Source organism: Oryctolagus cuniculus, chromosome 12 (assembly GCF_964237555.1).
Source record: "Oryctolagus cuniculus chromosome 12, mOryCun1.1, whole genome shotgun sequence".
Taxonomy (NCBI): domain Eukaryota; kingdom Metazoa; phylum Chordata; class Mammalia; order Lagomorpha; family Leporidae; genus Oryctolagus; species Oryctolagus cuniculus.
Genome location: NC_091443.1, coordinates 30,913,424 through 30,934,023, shown reverse-complemented (window position 1 = coordinate 30,934,023; position 20,600 = coordinate 30,913,424). Strand labels below are relative to the sequence as shown.

Here is a 20,600-nt window from a genome sequence, read left to right as displayed (position 1 = left end):
GTTTGCTGAACTAGTCAACATCTTGCCATATTTGCAGTTTTCTTGACTTCACTCCTAAATACCTTGGTACATATCTTCTGAGAATGACATCCTTTTTTATAACCATAATATCATTGTCACTCCTTAGAATATCAATAGCAGTTCAGTAATGTCTAATATGTAGCCTGTATTTAAATTTCTTCCATCTGTCCCCAAAATGCGTTTCTTGATTTTATCCAGGATTCAGTCATACTTCATTTGGTCAATGTGTCTTTTACTTAGTGTAATATCCCCACCTGTTTGATTCTTTCTTTTTTCATGACACTGACTCTCTTTTTGGAAGTGTATTGAGTAGTTATTTTATAGAAAGTCTCACCTTTTAAATTTCTCTTTTTGTTGCCTTATAATTAGATTCAATTATAAGCTTTTTAAGAAATAAGCTTTTTAAGAAAAATAGTGCATACAAGCTAGGTATATATTAAATTAGACACACTTCACAGTAATATCACCTCATGAAACAAATAGTGTCCTATTAGTGATGCTTCATTTTAAGCATTTGGTTAAGATAGTGATAGCTAGGTCCACTATAGAGTTTTATAATTAGCACATAATCTGTAGGTTAGTAACTTTGAGAGTTCCCATATACCCCTGTCCACACATGTGGACAATTTACCTGCTATGTCCTGCACCACGGTGGTACATTTATTATAATCAATGAATCCATATTAACATATCATTATCACTCAAACTCCATAGTTTACATTAGAGTTAATTTATGTTGTATATAAGTTGACAAATGTATCCATTGTAAAATCATCCCGAATAGTTAACTCTCCTATAAATTCTCTATGTTCAAAAAAGGAGAAAATTCTCTCTGCTCTACATGTTCATCCTTTCCCCTACCTCCAACTCAGTCCCTGGAATCCGTGTTTATTTTATTGTCCCAGTCTCCCATGTGAGTGGCAGGGACCCAAGAAATGTGATTGCAGGCTCATATAGTAACACTGTATTTAGTCTTGTAAGAAATTGCCAGCCTGTCTTCCAAGGTGGCTATAGCATTTTGCATTCCCAGCAGAAATGAGGGAGAGTTTCCCTTGCTCCACACGGTAATCTGCATTTGGTGTTGTCAGTGTTTTGGATTTTGACCATTCTAATAGGTATATATTAGGATCTCATTGTTATTTTAATTTGCAATTCCCTAATGACATCTGATATTGGAACACATTTCCATATGCTCCGTTGCCATCCATTTGTCTTCTTTGGTAAGTTATCTGGTAAGGTCTTTTGTCCATCATTTTTTCTTTATTGTTGAGTTTTTTTTTTTTTTTTTTTTTTTTTTTTTTTTTTTGACAGGCAGAGTGGACAGTGAGAGAGAGAGAGACAGAGAGAGAAAGGTCTTCCTTTTGCCGTTGGTTCACCCTCCAATGGCCGCCGCTGCAGCCGGCGCACCGCGCTGATCCTGGCAGGAGCCAGGAGCCAGGTGCTTTTCCTGGTCTCCCATGGGGTGCAGGGCCCAAGCACCTGGGCCATCCTCCACTGCACTCCCTGGCCATAGCAGAGAGCTGGCCTGGAAGAGGGGCAACCGGGACAGAATCCGGCGCCCCAACCGGGACTAGAACCCGGTGTGCCGGCGCCGCAAGGTGGAGGATTAGCCTATTGAGCCACGGCGCCGGCTTATTGTTGAGTTTTAAGAAGTCTTTGCGGGGTGGTCATTTGGCCTAGCAGTTCAGCTGTTGCTTGGGAAGCCCACATTCCCTTTCATAATGCCTGGGTTTGATTCAGTTTGTCATCAAAATAACTTGTTGAGATATTTGGTTGGAATTGTATTGAATCTATAGATCAGTGAAAGAACTGCCATCTTGACAATATTGCATCTTTCTATCCATGAACATGGAGTATCTCTCCATTTAAATAGTTCTTTGATATTTTTCATTATAATCTTTTACTTGTCCTCACACAACTCTTATACATATTTTTGTTAAATTTTTACCTAAGTATCCTTTTTATGCTAATTAAATGGTCTTTTTTTTTTAAGATTTATTTATTTATTTGAAAGTCAGAGTTACACAGAGAGAGAAGAGGCAGAGAGAGAGAGAGAGAGAGAGGGAGGAAGGGAGAGGGAGAGAGGTCTTCCATCCGCTGATTCACTTCCCAATTGGCCACAATGGCCGGAGCTGTGCGGATCCGAAGCCAGGAGCCAGGAGCTTCTTCCAGGTCTCCCATGTGGGTGCAGGGGCCCAAGGACTTGGGCCATCTTCTACTGCTTTCCTGGGCCATAGCAGAGTTAGATTGGAAGTGGAGCAGCCAGGTCTTGAACCAGCACCCATATAAGATGCCGGCGCTTCAGGCCAGGGCATTAACCTACTGCGCCATAGCACTGGACCCTGGTCATATGTTTTTATTTCAAATTCCACACTCATTGCTGGTATATAGAAAGACTGTTGTATATTAATTAGTTTTGTATCCTATGACCTTGCTATAATCATTTATTAGTTCTAGGAGTATTTTTGTCAGTCCTTTTGTGCTTTTTGCACAATCATGGTATCTGCAAACAATGGCCAATTTATTTTTTCCTTCTTAATCTGTATACTTGTTATCTCCTTTTTGTTTTACTGTACTAGTTAAAACTTCTGATATGATATTGAAGAGCCCTGCTGAGAGACAAGATACTTGCCTTGTTCTTAATCTTAGTAGGGAGGCTTAGAATTTCCCACCATTATATATGATGTTAGTTGCAGTTTTTTTTTTTTTTAATGGATATGCTATATCAAGTTGAGGAACTATTTCTAGGTTAGTGAGAGTCTATAATGTAGGGATAATGGGTTTTGTCAGATGCTTTTTCTGTATCTGTTGATAGGATCGTGTGACTTTTTTTTCTTCTTTTGTCTGATAATGTGATAGATTATATAACTTGATTTTCAGATATTGAACCAGCCTTGCATACCTGGGATAAATCCCATTGGGTTGTGGTATATTATTCTTTTGATACATTGTTGGATTCCATTTGTTAATGTTTTATTAAGGAGGTTTACATCTTTGTTCATGGGTGAGGAGTGGGGAACCTTTTTGCTGCCAAGGGCCATTTGGATATTTATAGTATCATTCATGGCCATACAAAATTCTCAACTTAAAAATTAGCCTGCTATAGACTTATTGAATTTATTTAAAAAAGATTTATTTATTTATGTGAAAGAGTAACAGAGGGAGATACAGAGTGAGTGAGAGATCCTCCATCTGCTGGTTCACTCCCTAGATGGCCGTAATGGCCAGGGCTGGGCCAGGACAAAGCTCGGAGCTTCAAGCTTAGGTTCTTTTAGGTCTCCCATGTGGATAGTAGGGGCCCAAGCACTTGGGCCATCTTCCACTGCTTTTCTCAGGCCATTAGCAGGGAGCTGGGTCAGAAGTAGAGCATCTGGGCATGAACCAGGGCACAAATGGGATGATGGTGTTGCAGGCAGCAGCTTTACCTACTATGCCATAACACAGGCCCCAGATTTATTGAATTTTGATTCCTGCCTGCAGGACTGGCAGGGCTAGACCAAGTGATTTTGCAGGTTTTATATGGCTCATGAGTCGGACAGTCCCCACCCCTGATGGAAGGTGTTTGTCTGAAGTTTTCTTATAATCTCTTTGTCAGTTTTGGTATTAGGGTAACGCTGGCTTCATAGAATATGAATTCGGATGTATTTCTTCTGTCTCTATCTTACGAAAAAACTATTGGTTTCTATTTGCTGCTCATTTTCTTTTTTTTTTTTTTTGTTTGTTTGTTTGTTTCGAAAGGCAGAATGTGGCAGAGGTCTTTGTTTTTTAATTAAACTTGTTTTTCACTGACATGATTAAAGCTGTGGTAGAGGCCTTATCAAGTTCAGAAGAAGAAAAAGAGAGGAATCTGTCCTGGGAATGAAATGTAGTTGTTATCTGCTTGCCTATGAATGCTTTAACTGTAGTCCTTATCTGCTTATATATAACCATTTTAGGTTCTGCTTGTTAGTACGGAGCAGTGATGTTAAACCCTTGCCAGACAGCTTACAGCTCAGTATGTGTGTAAAAAAAAATCTTCAGTAGCTATGTTTGCATGTGCAGCATTGTATCAATCCTGTGGCCTCCATGTAAGGTTAGAATATCCAATTGAATGTAGCAGGTAACCTTATAAGGGAGACAAAGAGGCTAAAACCATATATAAGAGAAAAACCTTTGTTCAGAGCTCGGTATTTTGAATAAGATTCCACCTGGGGTGCTGGCGCTGTGGCACAGCAGGTTAACACCCTGGCCTGAAGTGCCCGTATCCCATATGGATGCCTGTTCGAGTCCTGGCCTCTCCTCTTCCAGTCCAGCTCTCTGCTATGGCCAGGGAAGCAGTGGAAGCACCCATGTGGGAGACCCGGAAGGAGCTCCTGGCTTCTGGCTCCTGGCTCCTGGCTCCTGGCTTCGGATCGGCACAGCTCCGGCTGTTGCGCCCAATTGGAGATTGAATCCGCGGATGGAAGACCTCTCTCACTCGCTCGCTCGCTCTCGCTCTCTCGCTCACTCTTTCTCTGCTTCTCCTCTCTCTGTGTAACTCATTCCCCAAAGGGCCACAATGGCTGCAATTTGTCCAGGCCAAAGCCAGGAGCCTAGGATTCCATCCTGGGTGGGTTGCTGGAGGCCCAAGCACTGGGACCATTTTTTTTTTTTTTTTTTTAAGATTCATTTTATTTATTTGAATGAGTAACAGAGAGGTAGGGACATAGAGGCTTGCACTGTGGCATATAAAAGGTAAAGCTGACGCCTGCAAAAAACCAGCATCCCATATGTGCCCTGGTTTACACCCCAAGTGGCTGCAACAGATGGAGCAGAGCTGATCTGAAGCCAGGAGCCAGGAGCTTCTTGCAGATCTCCCACGTGGGTGCAGGGACCCAAAGACTTGGTCCATCCTCCACTGCATTCCCAGGCAGCAGAGCAGCCAGTACTCAAACCAGCACGCCTATGGGATGCATGCCAGGGCTTTACCCCGCTGTGCCACAGTGCCTGTTGGGCCATCTTCTGCTGGCTTTCCTGGATGCATTAGCAGGGAGCTGGATCAGAAGCAGAGCATTCCATATTCAAACTGGCATTTCAATATGAGATCCCTGCCTTGCAAGCAGGAAATTCAGGAACTTCACCTGTAGGGCTACAATGTCTGCTCCCTTTGTTTTTGTTTTTTATCTTGATTTTACTTGAGAATTTTATGATTATGTTTTCTCTTCTTTCTTAGCATATCAATGATACTTGTTTTTTACGTTTTTAGTAGCTGACCTAGAGTTTGCAGTGTACATTTACATATCCCATCCCACTCCCCACAACATGCAAATAAGCCTGCCTGATCAAATACATTGTTGCTGTTATTTTGAGCTGCTGGATGAATTAAGAATAATAAAAATAAGTATTTTACCTTCACTTATTCTTTCTCCAATGCACTTTTCTTTCTATAGATCGAGGTTTCTGACTTATATAATTTTCCTTTTCTCTGACGTTTTGTGTAAAGGAAAGTTTTACTGGCAACAAATTCCCTCAGTTTCTGTTGGTGCCTTTTGAGGGATAATTTCTCAGGATGTTGAATTTCACTCCACCCTCCTCTCATTTGCATATTGTCTAAGAAGTCAGGTGTGTTTCTTCTCTAAGTAAGATGTTTCTTTGGCTGTCTTAAGGATCCTTCTTTATCTTTGATTTTGTGTAGTTTGAATTGGTGATCACATGCAGTTTTTCAGGCATTTATCCTGATTGATACTCTCTGAGCTTCCAGGACTTGTGGTGTGATTTCTGACATTAATTTAGGGATGTTTTCAGTCACTATTGACTTAAATATTTTTACTCTTTTCCTTTGACTATTTTCTCTCTGGACTTCCCATTACATGTGTGTTCTCCCTTTTGTGATTTTCCCACAGTCTTAGCATATTCTGTTATCTTTTGTTTTGTTTTTGGTCTTTGTTTCTCTTTGCTTTTAATATTTGGACATTCCTGTCATTGTATTTTCAAGCTCAGAGATTCTTGCCTTAATGGTGTCCAGTCTACCAATGAAGGTATCAAAGGCATTCTTCATTTCTGAAACAGTGTTTTTGATCACTAGGTTTCTTTTGATACTGTCATAATGTCTAGCTCTCGGCTTAAATTATTTGTCTGTTCTTGCATGTCATCTTCCTTTTTCCATTATAGTCTTTATCATATTAATTGTTTTATTTTTAAAATTCATGATCTGATCATTACGGTTCTAAAGCTTTTCAATCACATCAGACTGTATTCTTTTGCCTTTTAATATGCTTTGTAACTTTTGAAAGGTGGACATAATGGACTAAGTAAAAGGAACTGTGATAAACACATCTTTAGTAATGTAGTGTTAAGGTGTGTGGGAGGAGGAGTCTTCTGTAGTCCTGTAATTAGGTCTCAGTCTTTTGATAAGCCTGTACCCACTGTGAACCTCACCAGCACATGTCAGGAGTGTTTCTCTGGTAAGTTGTGATTCTCTGTACCCATCTGTTTGGGTGTCCAATTTGGGAGTAATAGTTTGCCTATTGGACCTCACTTCTTTGATGGACCTAAAGAGTTGTTTACTGTTCATTTTGTTCAGGTTTTCACTTGATTGGATTTCATGAGTACTCCTATGCTCTTTATAAGCTGAACTGAACTTTTTCGGTGTTTTTTTGTTGTTCCATGTTTTATGGCCATTCCTGAGTTCTAATAATAACAATGAAATAATTTCCGTTTTTTTTTTTTTTTAGTTTTTTCCTGAGAATAAAGGCATTTCTCTCCAAGATTAAGATTATAAAATTCAAAGTCAAACCAAATTCTTTGATTGCTTTAATTTATTTCCCCAGCCGCATCTGAGAGGCAGAGAGAGGGATAAAGGGATAGCTCTAGAGATAGCTGGTTCCACCCTCCCCACCACCACCATGCCCACAACACCCAAGATTGGGCCAAGCCAAAGCCTGAAGCTGTAATATCAATTCCGGTCTCCCATGTGAATGGCAGGGATTGAAGTATATGAGCAATCACCTGGTAACTCCCAGGGTCTATATTATTGAAAAGCTGGGGATGGAAGCCATAACTGAAAATCCACCCCAAGTAATCTAATTTGAAACATGGTGGTGGACCCAGGACTTGAAGTCAGGCAGGCACTCCTTATGAGATGGAGGTATCTTAACGGCTGTGCTAAATGCCTGCCCCCTCTATTTATCTTTTTAAGAACATATCCGATTTTTATAATCCCACCTGTCAGGTTTCTTTTTTTTTTTTTTTTTTTAAGATTTATTTTATTTATTTGAAAGAGTTACAGAGAGAGGTAGAGCCAGAAAGAGAGAGGTCTTCCATCTGATGATTCACTTCCCAGATGACTGCAGTGGCCAGAGCAGGAGCTGATCCAAAGCCAGGAGCCAGAAGCTTCCCCTGGGTCTCCCATGTGGATGCAGAAGCCCAAAAACTCAGGCCATCCTCCACTACCTTCAGAGGCCACAGCAGAGAGCTGGATCGGAAGTGGAGCAGCCGGGATGCGAACTAGAACCCATATGGGATGCCTCATCGCAAGCCAGGACTTTAACCTGCTGTGCCACAGTGCCGGCCCCTGTCAGGTTTCTTTATGTCTCACCTCACTTATCCCTTTGCTTAAAAATCCTCCACTGGCTCCAACAACCTTCAAGATATAATGCAGATTTTTCATTCAGTAATGGCTCCTTCCCCCCACCTCTGACTCCCTACTAGTTCTACCAAAATGATCATATCCGTATACCTTGCCATCTATTTTTAACCTGTTGAGTCTTCTGGTCTTTTGACATATCCATCTACTGCCCCTCTTTTCTGGGTAACATCTATTCCTCCTTTGGGTTATTTTAGGTCTTTTACCACCTGCCTCATCTCATCCTATGCTTCCCTCATCATGGTGCTTATTATTAACATTGAATTGGCACCTTGCGGCGCCGGCACACCGGGTTCTAGTCCCGGTTGGGGCGCCGGATTCTGTCCCGGTTGCCCCTCTTCCAGGCCAGCTCTCTGCTATGGCCAGGGAGTGCAGTGGAGGATGGCCCAGGTGCTTGGGCCCTGCACCCCATGGGAGACCAGGAAAAGCACCTGGCTCCTGGCTCCTGCCAGGATCAGCGCGGTGCGCCGGCTGCAGCGGCGGCCATTGGAGGGTGAACCAGCGGCAAAGGAAGACCTTTCTCTCTGTCTCTCTCTCTCACTGTCCACTCTGCCTGTCAAAAAAAAAAAAAAAAAAAAAAAAAAAAAAAAAAAAAAAAAACATTGAATTGGAATTGATTTTTCTTGACTATTTTCTGTTACCTCAATCTACTGTGAACTCATTAAGAACAAAGGTGATAACTTTTTAATCTTATTATTCAAGGATTAGCACAATACTAGGCATATAGGAAGTACTGACAGATGTTTGTTGAGTCCTCTTGTGTAGTTGATTGTTTTAATCGAGCTTTACGTTTGTGGAAAAACAACTTAAAGTAATACTAAAATACAATGTGATTAAATATTTTCTGCTTCTCAGTAGCAGTCATATGTATAATTGATAATACCAGCAGAAAAAACTAGAGGTTGTATGTCTTAAATGAAAACCAGTGGTGGAGCTGACATTGTAGAACAGTAGGTTAAGCCTCCACTTGCAACACTGGCATCCCATATTGAAATGCCAGTTTGAGTCCCAAATGTTCCGCTTCCAATCCAGCTTCCTGATAATGTGCCTGGGAAAGCAGTGGAAGATGACCTGGTAATTGGCCCCTGCCACGCACATGGAGCACCAAGATGGAGTCCCTGGTTCCAGGCTTCAGCCTGGCCTATTGCTGGCTGTTATGGTCATTTGGGGAGTGAACCCATAAGAGAGAAGATTTCCCACTCTGTCATTCCTAGTCTGTCTGTCACTCTAATTTTCAAATAAATACATAAATCTTAAACAAAAGAAAAGAAAAAAATCAATGGTGAAAAATTTTTTCAGAAAGTCAATTTAAGAATATGAAGGTGCTTCTTTGGCCCCATATTCTTACAGATTCCTTTAGAAGGAGTTTCGATACTACTCTGCAAAATAATTCCCTTTCGGCTGGCGCCGTGGCTCAATAGGCTAATCCTCCACCTTGCGGCGCCGACACACCGGGTTCTAGTCCCGGTCGGGGCGCCGGATTCTGTCCCGGTTGCCCCTCTTCCAGGCCAGCTCTCTGCTATGGCCCGGGAGTGCAGTGGAGGATGGCCCAGGTGCTTGGGCCCTGCACCCCATGGGAGACCAGGAAAAGCACCTGGCTCCTGGCTCCTGCCATCGGATCAGCGCGGTGCGCCAGCTGCAGCGGTGGCCATTGGAGGGTGAACCAACGGCAAAGGAAGACCTTTCTCTCTCTGTCTCTCTCTCTCACTGTCCACTCTGCCTGTCAAAAAAAAAAAAAAAAAAAATTCCCTTTGTAACCAGATTGATATACCAGCCCTCTGCTTCTATACCTAAAAATCAGATTATATATTTTTAAAGATTCACTTTATTTATTTGAAAGACAGAGTTACAGAGAGAGGTAGAGACAGAGAGATCTTCCATCTGCTGGTTCACTCTGTAACGGCCGGAGCTGTGCTGATCCAAAGCCAGGAGCCTGGAGCTTCTTCTGGGACCCCCATATGGGTTCAGGGACCCTAGGACTTGGGCCATCTTCTACTGCTTTCCCAGGCCATAGCAGAGAACTGGATTGGAAGAAGAGCAGCCGGGACTAGAACTGGTGCCCATATGGGATGCCGGCGTTTCAGTGCCACAGCGCCGGCCCCAGATTATATTTTTTAAAACCAGGAAGTATCTTTTAATTGCTTAAATAATGCCAAAGTGATCAATTTTGCTATTATATATTATCTAACTCTTTCATATTCTGCTTTACACATACAAAGACAAAGTAATTTGGACCTTTTTGAAACTTAAGGGTGTAATTGGAGAAAATTAAACTGACTTCCAACACAGAAAATTTCATAGTTCTTATAGTTTTTAATTAGGCTGATACTCTGCACAGAAAAATTTCAAGTATGTTAGTTTTCTTCCTTTTTTTAAGATTTTATTTATTTACTTGAGAGAGAGAGTTACAAAGAGACGGAGAGACAGGGAGAAAGGTCTTCCATCCACTCAAATTGCCGCAAAGGCTGGTGCTGGGCTGATCTGAAGCCAGGAGTCAGGAGTTTCTGCCTGGTCTCTTACACGGGTGCAGGGGCCCAAGCGCTTGGGCTAACTTCTACTGCTTTCCCAGGCCATAGCAGAGAGCTGGATTGGAAGAGGAACAGCAGGGATACCAACTGGCACCCATTTGGGATGCTGGCACCTCAGGCAGAGGCTTAGCCTACTATGCCATAGCGCTGACCCCATTCGTTTTCTTTAAGGTGTTAAAATACATGGCATGCTTTAGCCTTTTTTTTTTTTTTTTTTTTTTTTTGGACAGGCAGTTAGACAGTGAGAGAGACAGAGAGAAAGGTCTTCTTTCCGTTGGCTCACCCCCAAAATGGCCGCTACGGCCTGTGCGCTGCACCGATCCAAAGCCAGGAGCCAGGTGCTTCATCCTGGTCTCCCATGCAGGTGCAGGGCCCAAGCACTTGGGCCATCCTCCACTGCACTCCCGGGCCACAGCAGAGAGCTGGACTGGAAGAGGAGCAACGGGGACAGAATCCGGTGCCCCAACAAGAACTAGAACCCAGGGTGCCGGTGCCACAGGCGGAGGATTAGCCTAGTGAGCCGTGGTGCTGGCTTGCTTTAGCCTTTCTTAAAAGAACTGTACTGCATGACATGAGCTAGTTTAAGAGAATATAAAATATTTGTTTTTATAATTACTAATATGAGAATTTAAGTATCATGACAATACTTTCTTATATCCACACTCATGAAGCTTTTGTATGTACATTCAGAATAAAAGGTTAGATTACAAATCTTTAAAAATATGTGTATGGGCATTTGCTTTCTAAAAGAGAAAAGAGGGTAGTAGTTTGAGATTAGTGAAGAGTTAAATTATCTACTAGAGCAAAATCTGAGAGAAAACTCATTTTTTTCTCTCCTTCCCACTCATAAATCTACCCTCCAAAAAAGGAGATCAGATAATAAAAGACAACTAACCATTCATAAAAAGAAAAAGCATGTGTATCTGATATCAATTGGCGTTCCTCAGTACATACTATATATAGTATATAAGGTACTGTTACTGGCAGCTCAGCCCCTGTCTATGGTGAGAATCAAAATAAAATCATCCAGTTTGATCGGATGTATGATTTTTGTAATGTAATGATAGGAAAAAAGGTTACAAGACAGAGGTAGGGGATAGATTGGAGACCTTTGAATACCAGGCAAAGAGTTTAGCCTGTTACGTTGACAGTGATTTCAGATTATAGGTTTTCTGGAGAGTGAAAAGGTGGGAGGACATTTTTTTTTTTTTTTTTTTTAGTTTATTTATTTGATGCATAGAGTTATAGACAGTGAGAGAGACAGAGAGAAAGATCTTCCTTCCGTTATTTTCACTCCCCAAATGACTGCTACGGCCGGCACTGCTTCGATCTGAAGCCAGGAGCTAGGTGCTTCTTCCTGGTCTCCCATGCGGGTGCAGGGGCCCAAGCATTTGGGCCATCCTCCACTGCCCTCCTGGGCCACAGCAGAAAGCTGGACTGGAGGAGGAGCAACGGGACCAGAACCCGGTGCCTGTATGGGATGCCAGTGCCGCAGGCAGAGGATTAACCAAGTGAGCCACGGTGCCAGCCCTTGACTTTTTTGTTTTTTAAAGCAATGTTCCAGGAAAATTAATCACAGCAGTAGTAATGCATATGATTTTGTTTTGTTTTAAAGAGAAGCTGGAGATTGGAGACCAGAATACCAATTGGATGCTTGATTAGACTGATTTAAGTGTGAGGTATTTAGTTTTATTAGGATTAGAAAGATAACAGGATTAGACTGGAAAGAAGGGGTGAATGCAAGAGTTATTTCAAAAGATTTAGTGACTGCATATTGGAGGAGAGGGAGACCAAAAGGCATAACTCTAAAATTTGAACAGGAAGACTTACTGCATTGCAGATTGATGAGTAGACATAGGAAAGTCTAAAAAGAAGTTAATTTGGGGGAGGAATTGGGTTTTTGGTGAAAGAAGATAGAATATATCAGTTGAGTTGAAGAGCTCTATTAAAGGATCATGAAAATAAGTAGACACACAGATTCTTGAATTCATGTACTAAGAAGTAATTTCTGAGTATGTGTGTGTTCTCCAGTGAATAGCCTATAGAGCAAGAGAAGAGTACTTAGGACCAAATCTTGGTATAAATACCATTTAGGGAATAGCAGGAGATACAGCCAAATAAGGCAAAGAGAATGTGTGCTTAGGAATTGGAAGAGAACCAAGAAGAACAAGATTTTAGAAGCAAAGTGGTGGCCAAGTTTTAAGGAGTGATCAGTACCATTAAAGGCAGTATAGACATTGAAGATAATGAAATCTGAAAAGCACAATTTGTTCTTATATATAACATCTTATTACTCATAAAATTATTTTAAAGGTACTTTTCTCTTGATTTTATCTTTCTCAGTATCCTGTTAATTCTGATTGTAAAACGTATACATGCTCATTATAGAAAATTTGAAAAATTGAAAAGACAAAGAAAAATTAAAAATTTCTGTAATCCCACTAGTGAGAATGGTCTGCAGTCAATATTTTGTTGCCTGTACTTCTTGTGTCATTTCAATATATGTATATAGGCATAGATTTTTTCCCATAAATGAAAGTCTCCCTTTTTTCAGTTACTTTATCCTGAACTATTTTTCTGTAACAGCAAATAATCTGTAGTAGAAACTTTATTTTTTTATTTTAACTTTTACTTAATAAATATAAATTTCCAAAGTACAGCTTTTGGATTACAGTGGCTTTTTCCCCTCATAAGTTCTCTCCCACCCGCAACCTTCCCATCTCCCACTCCCTCTCCCATTCCATTTGCATCAAGATTCATTTTCAATTCTCTTTATATACAGAAGATCAATTTAGTATATATTAAGTAAAGATTTCAACAGTTTGCACCCACACCGAAACACAAAGTGTAAAGTACTGTTTGAGTACTAGTTATAGCATTGATTCACATTGAACAACACATTAAGGACAGAGATCCTACATGGGGAGTAAGTGCACAATACTCCTGTTGTTGACTTAACAATTGACACTCTTGTTTAAGGCGTCAGTCATCACCGTAGGCTCTTGTCATGAGTTGCCAAAGCTATGGAAGCCTTTTGAGTTCGCCAGCTCCGATCTTATTTAGACAAGGTCATAGTCAAAGTGGAAGTTCTCTCCTCCCTTCAGAGAAAGGTACCTCCTTCTTTGATGGCCCGTCCTTTCCACTGGGATCTCACTTGCAGAGATATTTCATTTAGGTTTTGTTTTTGGTTTTGTTTGTTTGTTTGTTTGTTTTTGCCAGAGTGTCTTGGCTTTCCATGCCTAAAATACTCTCATGGGCTTTTCAGCCAGATCCAAATGCCTTAAGGGCTGATTCTGAGGCCAGAGTGCTGTTTAGGACATCTGCCATTCTATGAGTCTGCTGTGTATCCCACTTCCCATGTTGGATTGGTCTCTCCTTTTTATTTCTATCAGTATTAGCAGGCACTAGTCTTGTTTATGTAATCCCTTTGACAGTTAATCCTATCATTATGATCAATTGTGAACTGAAACTGATCACTTTGGCTATTGAGATGGCATTGGTACATGCCACCTTGATGGGATTGAATTGGAATCCCCTGGCACATTTCTAGCTCTACCGTTTGGGGCAAGTCCGACTGAGCATGTCCCAAATTGTACATCTCCTCCCTCTCTTATTCCCACTCTTAAATTTAACAGGGATCACTTTTCAGTTAAATTTAAACACCTAAGAATAATTGTGTGTTAATTAAAGAGTTCAACCAATAGTATTAAGTAGAACAAAAAAATACTAAAAGGGATAAAGTATTAAGTTGTTCATCAACAGTCAGGACCAGGGCTGATCAAGTCACTGTTTCTCATAGTGTCCATTTCAGCCGGCGCCGCGGCTCAATAGGCTAATCCTCCACCTAGCGGCGCCGGCATACCGGGTTCTAGTCTTGGACAGGGCGCTGGATTCTGTCCCGGTTGCCCCTCTTCCAGGCCAGCTCTCTGCTGTGGCCCGGGAAGGCAGTGGAGGATGGCCCAAGTGCTTGGGCCCTGCACCCCATGGGAGACCAGGAGGAGGCACCGGGCTCCTGCCTTCGGATCAGCGTGGTGCACCAGCCGCAGTGCGCCAGCCATGGCGGCCATTGGAGGGTGAACCAACGGCAAAAGGAAGACCTTTCTCTTTGTCTTTCTCTCTCACTATCTACTCTGCCTGTCCAAAAAAAAAACCATAGTGGCCATTTCACTTCAACAGGTTTCCTTTTTGGTGCTCGGTTAGTTGTCACCGATCAGGGAGAACATATGATATTTGTCCTTTTGGGACTGGCTTATTTCACTCAGCATGATGTTTTCTAGATTCCTCAATTTTGTTGCAAATGACCAGATTTCATTTTTTTTACTGCTGTATAGTATTCTATAGAGTACATATCCCATAATTTCTTTATCCAATCTTATAGTAGAAACTTTAATGGCTATTTAGTATGAGATTATATAATATCTGGTCTGTTCAACTGATCTCTTACTTTAGAATATTTAAACTTTTAAAGTGTTTTTTTTTCCCCACTATATAGTGGATTGTTATTTGCTCTGACATATTATTGACTAATAATGAGATAATCTTGATGTTCTAACTTTGCATCTTTTTATGTATATTATTAAGAATATTTTAAAGAACTAGTAGAGTCATAATAATGTCTGTCCTGTATCTTTGCTATGGTAGATGTTTGATATGCAGAAAATTCAGATTTGGTACTTGTAATCATATTAAGAGAGAAAAGAAAGAAATAATGCCTCACCCCCCCCCCCCACACACACCAAAAAACAAATAGCCCAAGAACGTAAGTATAGAAAGTATAAAAGTGATTAGTGTGGGAACAGAGATAGTCTTTTCCTCTGAAACTGAAAGAAAAACAGAAGAAAGATAAGTTATAACGTAGAAAATTTTTGAGGTAACAGAAAGGGTAGTATGTGTATGTATCAGTGTCTGTGTATGTGTGTGTGTGTGTGTGTGTGTGTGTTTAAGTCAAAAGAAAGGAATATATGACCTGTGGTGAAAGGTTTATCAAGGTTTAATGTACTTGGGAATTGCCTTGGTATCTTGTTAAAGATTCTGATTCAGTTTATCTGGAATGTGTCCTGAGATTACATGTCTAATGAGCTCCTAAGTGTTGCTGATGTTGCTGATCTGTGAACCACATAAAGAAAGAAGGGCTCTAATATTAGATTTCCAGATTCTGTTCAATTAAGAGGCAAGCTAAGAATCAAAAGTAGAGCATCAGAGAGTTGAAGAATGTAGGAATGATTCAGAATATTTAATATATCACATTTAATCAGTAATCAGAAAATCTAAAATTATTAAACTGCACTAGGGTACTGTCATCCAGCCAAAATCACTAACTGATCAGACCATAAAATGAAATTCAGTTCCATTACTACTGCCATCTGTGTGTACACAATTGTTTGTCCATATGCTTAGTCAGAATCAGAACCAAAAATACTTTGTGAAGATTCTAACCTGTCGCTCCCCGTCTTCATGGAGGAACGACACAGGACCCTGCGCTGTTCTTTTGTCTGCTCGGCCCTTCCCGGGTTTGCTGCTGGTTCTTCCCGGGTTGGCTACTGTCCCTTCCACCTCCGTGGAAGGGCGGTTCCCCCTGGCCACTTTCCCCACTTCCGCAGGGGAGCAGCACACCGCTGGCCAGCTCTCTCGGGGGTTGCACAGGTGTTCCTTCAGATAGATGTTCCTCTTAGATGTTCCTGGTGCATGTTGTCTCTCTCCTCCTTTATAGTCCTCTTCCACCAATCCCAACTCTGCTACCCACACGCCGAGTACACTGCTCTCCTCCAATCAGGAGCAGGTCCTACAGTTTATTGGTTGAACTGGAGGCAGCTGTGTAGAAGCTGTCAGCGCCATATTGTGGGAGAGCAGATGCATAGAATAAGTCTTAATTCCAGTAACTTAGTCTAGGTCCGAGTTGCTCCCCACGCTAACCCATGGCACAAGTCAAAATGCTCAGTCACTATATGAAGAAAGGTTAACCAAGAACTCAAGGTCCCGGGTCTCAAGAAGGAATCTCTTTTTTGACGCTCATGTTAAGACCCAGAGAAACCATATATTAGTGAAACATTGGAAATTATGTGTCACACAAGAAATCAAATATATGCCTGGTTATTTTACATACAGTTTAATTATTTTGTATACAATTTGTTTTTGTTAAAAAGTCAGTTAACAAGGGCTGGCTTTGTGGTGTAGCAGGTTAATCCACCGCCTGCAATGCCAGCATCCCATATGCACAACGGTTCCAGTCTCAGCTGCTCCACTTCCCTACAGCTCCCTGCTAATGTGCCTGGGAGGGTAGCAGGAGATGGCCCAATTACTTGGGCCCCTGCACCCATGTGGGAGACCTGGAAGAAGTTCCTTTCTCCTGGCTTCTGCCTTGCCCAGCCCCAGCGATTGCAGCCATTTGGAGAGTGAACCAGTGGATGGAAAATCTTTCTCTCTTTCCCTTTCTCTGTAACTCTGCCTTTCAAGTAAATAAATAAATAAGTCTTTTAAAAAAGAAAAGTCAATAGGCTATATCAAGGAAACACCTGGGTTCTATTATAGACTGAACAGTGTAAGACTTTTTTTTTTTTAATGCTTTATGGATGACCTTGTTAGCTGAGAACTACAGAGTTCAGTCTCAGTATTATTCTGCCCTTGTGTAGGCAGTATAAAGATATCAACAAGCTGACGCCGCAGCTCACTAGGCTAATCCTCTGCGTTGCGGCGCCAGCACACCGGGTTCTAGTCCCGGTTGGGGCGCCAGATTCTGTCCCGGTTGCCCCTCTTCCAGGCCAGCCCTCTGCTGTGGCCAGGGAGTGCAGTGGAGGATGGCCCAAGTACTTGGGCCCTGCACCCCATGGGAGACCAGGTTAAGTACCTGGCTTCTGCCATCAGATCAGCGTGGTGCGCCGGCCGCAGTGGCCATTGGAGGGTGAACCAACGGCAAAGGAAGACCTTTCTCTCTGTCTCTCTCTCTCTGTCCACTCTGCCTGTCAAAATAAAAAATAAATAAAGAAATAAAGATATCAACAATAACATTTTAACTTGGGGTTGGCACTGTGGCACAGAGGGTTAAAGCCCTGGTCTGAAGCTCTGGTTCAAGTCCCGGCTGCTCCACTTCTAATCCAGCTCTTTGCTAAGGCCTGGGAAAGCAGTAGGAGATGGCCCAAGTCCTTGGGTCCCTGTACCCACGTGGGAGACCTGGAAGAAGCACCTGTCTCCTGGCTTTAGATTGGTGCAGCTCTGGCCATTGTAACCAATTGGGGAGTGAACCAGAGGATGGAAGACCCCTCTCTCTCTCTCTCTGCCTCTTCTCTCTCTGTAACTCTGCCTTTCAAATAAATAAATAAATCTTAAAAAAATTAATAACATTTTAACTTTAAAAAAACTTAGCTGCATGGCTTATATGATGCTCCTTCTAAGGTCTGTCAGTTTCCTTCTAATAGGATTCCTACCTTAATCCATGTGTATATCATATTTTCCTTATTGGAGCTTCCTTGTCATTGCAGTCCTGTACCACTTGTGTCACATAATGACAAATATATGTTCTGAGAAATGAGTCATGGAAACATCACAGTGCGTACTTACACAAACCTAGGTGCTATTGACTACCACACACCTAGGCTATATGATATAATCACTTTTGTATGTGCAGTTCATCATTAACCAAAATGTCATTACATAGCACATTAAAAAGTTTGGAAGCAACTCAAATATTCCGTAATAGGAGAATGGCACATCTAATCAATGGAATATGATACAGCCATTAAAGGTAATTTATATCCTCAGACTTAATTAAATTTTTAGGGTTTTTGTTCTACAGAAATACTTGTATAATACAAAAGGTTATGTGCATAACAGTGTTCACTGTAAGATTGTTTGTAATAGTGAAAAGTTGTGACAAATAAAAAGTCTGTCAGTTGAGAACTGTGAGTCCAAATGTGGAATACTGGGCAACCATTAAAAATAAGCAGCATGTATGTGTGGGTTAACATGGAAGGATGTCTCCAATATGCTTAGTATTTATTATGTGGTAGAACATTGTGTAATCTGTTTTTTTTTTTCAAAAGTAGCTTATTTAAGAATATTTATATAGAAGAAAGGATATGTTAATACGGTTTATTAGTAGCACTCTAGTAAGAAAGATGGCAAAGACAAATTTGGCTTTGTATCTTATTTACTTCTGTATTTTCATTTTTACAATAAGCAGTTACTATTTTTGTAATTAAAGTTGTGACACTTATGAGGGGTTTTAACATAGGGAGTATTTTAATACAAAAGTTAAATACAAAAGCAGGATAAAATTTTACAAATACTATCACAATGGTGTTTCTTAAAGTGTGTGTAATAATTTGAAATGAAACACACGATGATGATTACAGAAAGTGACTTTGGGTAACAAGAATACTTTTTAATGGTTACAGCCTGGCCCAGCCCCACCATTGTGTGTATTAGGGGAGTGAACCAGTGGTTGGGAGATGGCTCTTTCTTTGTCTTTCCTACTCTCTGTAACTCTCCCTTGCACTTTCAAAAAAAATTTTTTTTTTGAGTCCTTTCTCCTTCTGGGCATTCTTTTTTTCTTATTAGTCTTTTTTTTTTTTTTTTTTTTTTTTAGGATTTATTTATTTATTTGAAAGGCAGAGTTACAGAGAGGCAGAGATAGAGAAGTCTTCCCATTCACTGATTCACTCCCCAAATGGCTGCAACAGCCAGAGCTGGGTCGATCTGAAGCCTGGAGCCAGGAGCTTCTTCCGAGTCTCCCAGGTGCAGGAGCCCAAGGGCTTGGGCCATCTTCTGCTGTTTTCCCAGGCCATAGCAGAGAGCTGAATCAAGTGGAGCAGTCAGGAATTTAATGGGTACCCATATGGAATGCCGGCTCTGCAGGTGGTGGCTTTACCTGCTGGCCCCAATCAGTCTTTTTTTAGTTATGTTTTTCACAGAATTTGCTGAGAAATAATGAGTTATTTGACAGGAGGTATTTTGTAGTCTTATCTTGCATCTTTGTATTTGTGTCTTTGACCAAGATACTTTCTAATATACCTGCTTTTAATTTTACTATATTGTTGCCATTTGATACTTTGCAAAATTCTCAAAGAAGCACAGTGACAAGATTTATATACGTTTACCAGGTATCTAGATTTGATTGTGTTTGTAAGCTTCAAGTAAATTCAAAGACAGTAACTATCATTTTTTTGTTATTCAGCTGAATTTTTGAACTTTTGATAGCCATGTTGATTGTGAAATGATCCAGAACAATTGAGGTAGTTATTGGTGAGGAATTCTGAACACTTAAATTATGCCCTCATTCAGTTCTTCTACTGATATGGTAGAACTTTAAAAAATATATTATGCAAGCACTTAAAGAACAGGTGAAGTTTGTGAAAAAGGACTTGGAAACCAAGAAAGCACTAGACATATATAAAGTATTGCGGGTTTGGTTTCAGCTAAATGAAATATCTTCAGGTCTCCTAAGGGAACCATGACACAGGTAATCATGTCATTTATATTTGTGTTTGAGCTGTAGAATGTTGAAAGTTCATTTGATTCAGTAGGAACAGTAGAGTGGGATGCTTGCTTGATCTTCAGTTGGCATTGTCTAATGCTCAAAAATGGCATAGTTTGAGGAACTATGCTATTGAATCAGATGTTCCTGTCTTCATTGGACTTGTCATTTCACCCTTTTTTCTCTTTTGTATTCTATCTTTCCTAGTCATCAGATGTGTATTATGGGAAGGTAAGGTGCAAAAAAGAATTGGATTGAAGTAATAAGAAACAGGGTGGGGGGAATTAGCATTTCTGTCCTAGAATTTTTTGAAAAACTTTGTTAATGTACCATACTATATTTGAATGTGTTATAAATTTGACAATGTAGACTTTTTTTCCTTATCGGAATTTCATAATTGGCTCTCAGTTATTTTTGAGGTATTTATTGTCAAGTAGAGTTAACATAAATTTGCTAATTTATTATTCTGTTATAGTTTTCAGCATATGATTTCATCCCATCTCCAAAATTAAAGCCCTCTCAAGGAATGCCAGTCAGTGATGATTTATGTTTTAGCAGAAAAAGAGTGTCAAGAAACTTATTTCAGAATAGTCGGGATTTTAATCCAGAGTCTCTTCCTGTATGTGCTGTTGGTAAGTAAAAGTTGCAGGTAGTTGATATGTTGAACTAAGTTAAAGACTTCCCTACTTCTATGGCTGGCAGTGTGCCCTAACGGGTAAAGCCTCTGCCTGCAGTGTCGGCATCCCACATGGGTGCCAGGTTTAAGTCCCAGCTGCTCTACTTCCAGTCCAGCTCTCTGCCACAGCCTGGGAGGGCAGAGGAGGATGGCCCAAGTCTTTGAGGCCCTGTGCCCACGTGGAAGGCCGGGAAGAAGCTCCTGGTTCCTGGCTACAGATGGGCAGCCATTTGGGAGTGAACCAGCGGATGGAAGACTTCTCTCTCTGTCTCTCTGCCTCTGCCTCTCTGTAACTCTGCTTTT

General features: G+C 41.0%; 1 protein-coding gene across 14 annotated transcripts in view; it reads left to right on the top strand.

The window, feature by feature from the left end:
- The window catches only part of TOGARAM1 (TOG array regulator of axonemal microtubules 1), a 76,771-nt gene that overhangs the window by 3,069 nt on the left and 53,102 nt on the right, over positions 1 to 20,600 (top strand). For 8 of the 14 annotated variants that reach the window (XM_070053706.1, XM_070053703.1, XM_002718163.5 and 5 more), the window contains one exon: positions 20,097 to 20,253. In XM_070053706.1, coding sequence (XP_069909807.1) covers positions 20,097 to 20,253 — 157 coding nt within the window. Of the gene's footprint in view, positions 1 to 19,828; positions 19,853 to 20,096; positions 20,254 to 20,600 lie in introns of all 14 variants that reach the window. The other 6 variants (XM_070053701.1, XM_070053705.1, XM_070053702.1 and 3 more) reach the window with 1 other exon arrangement.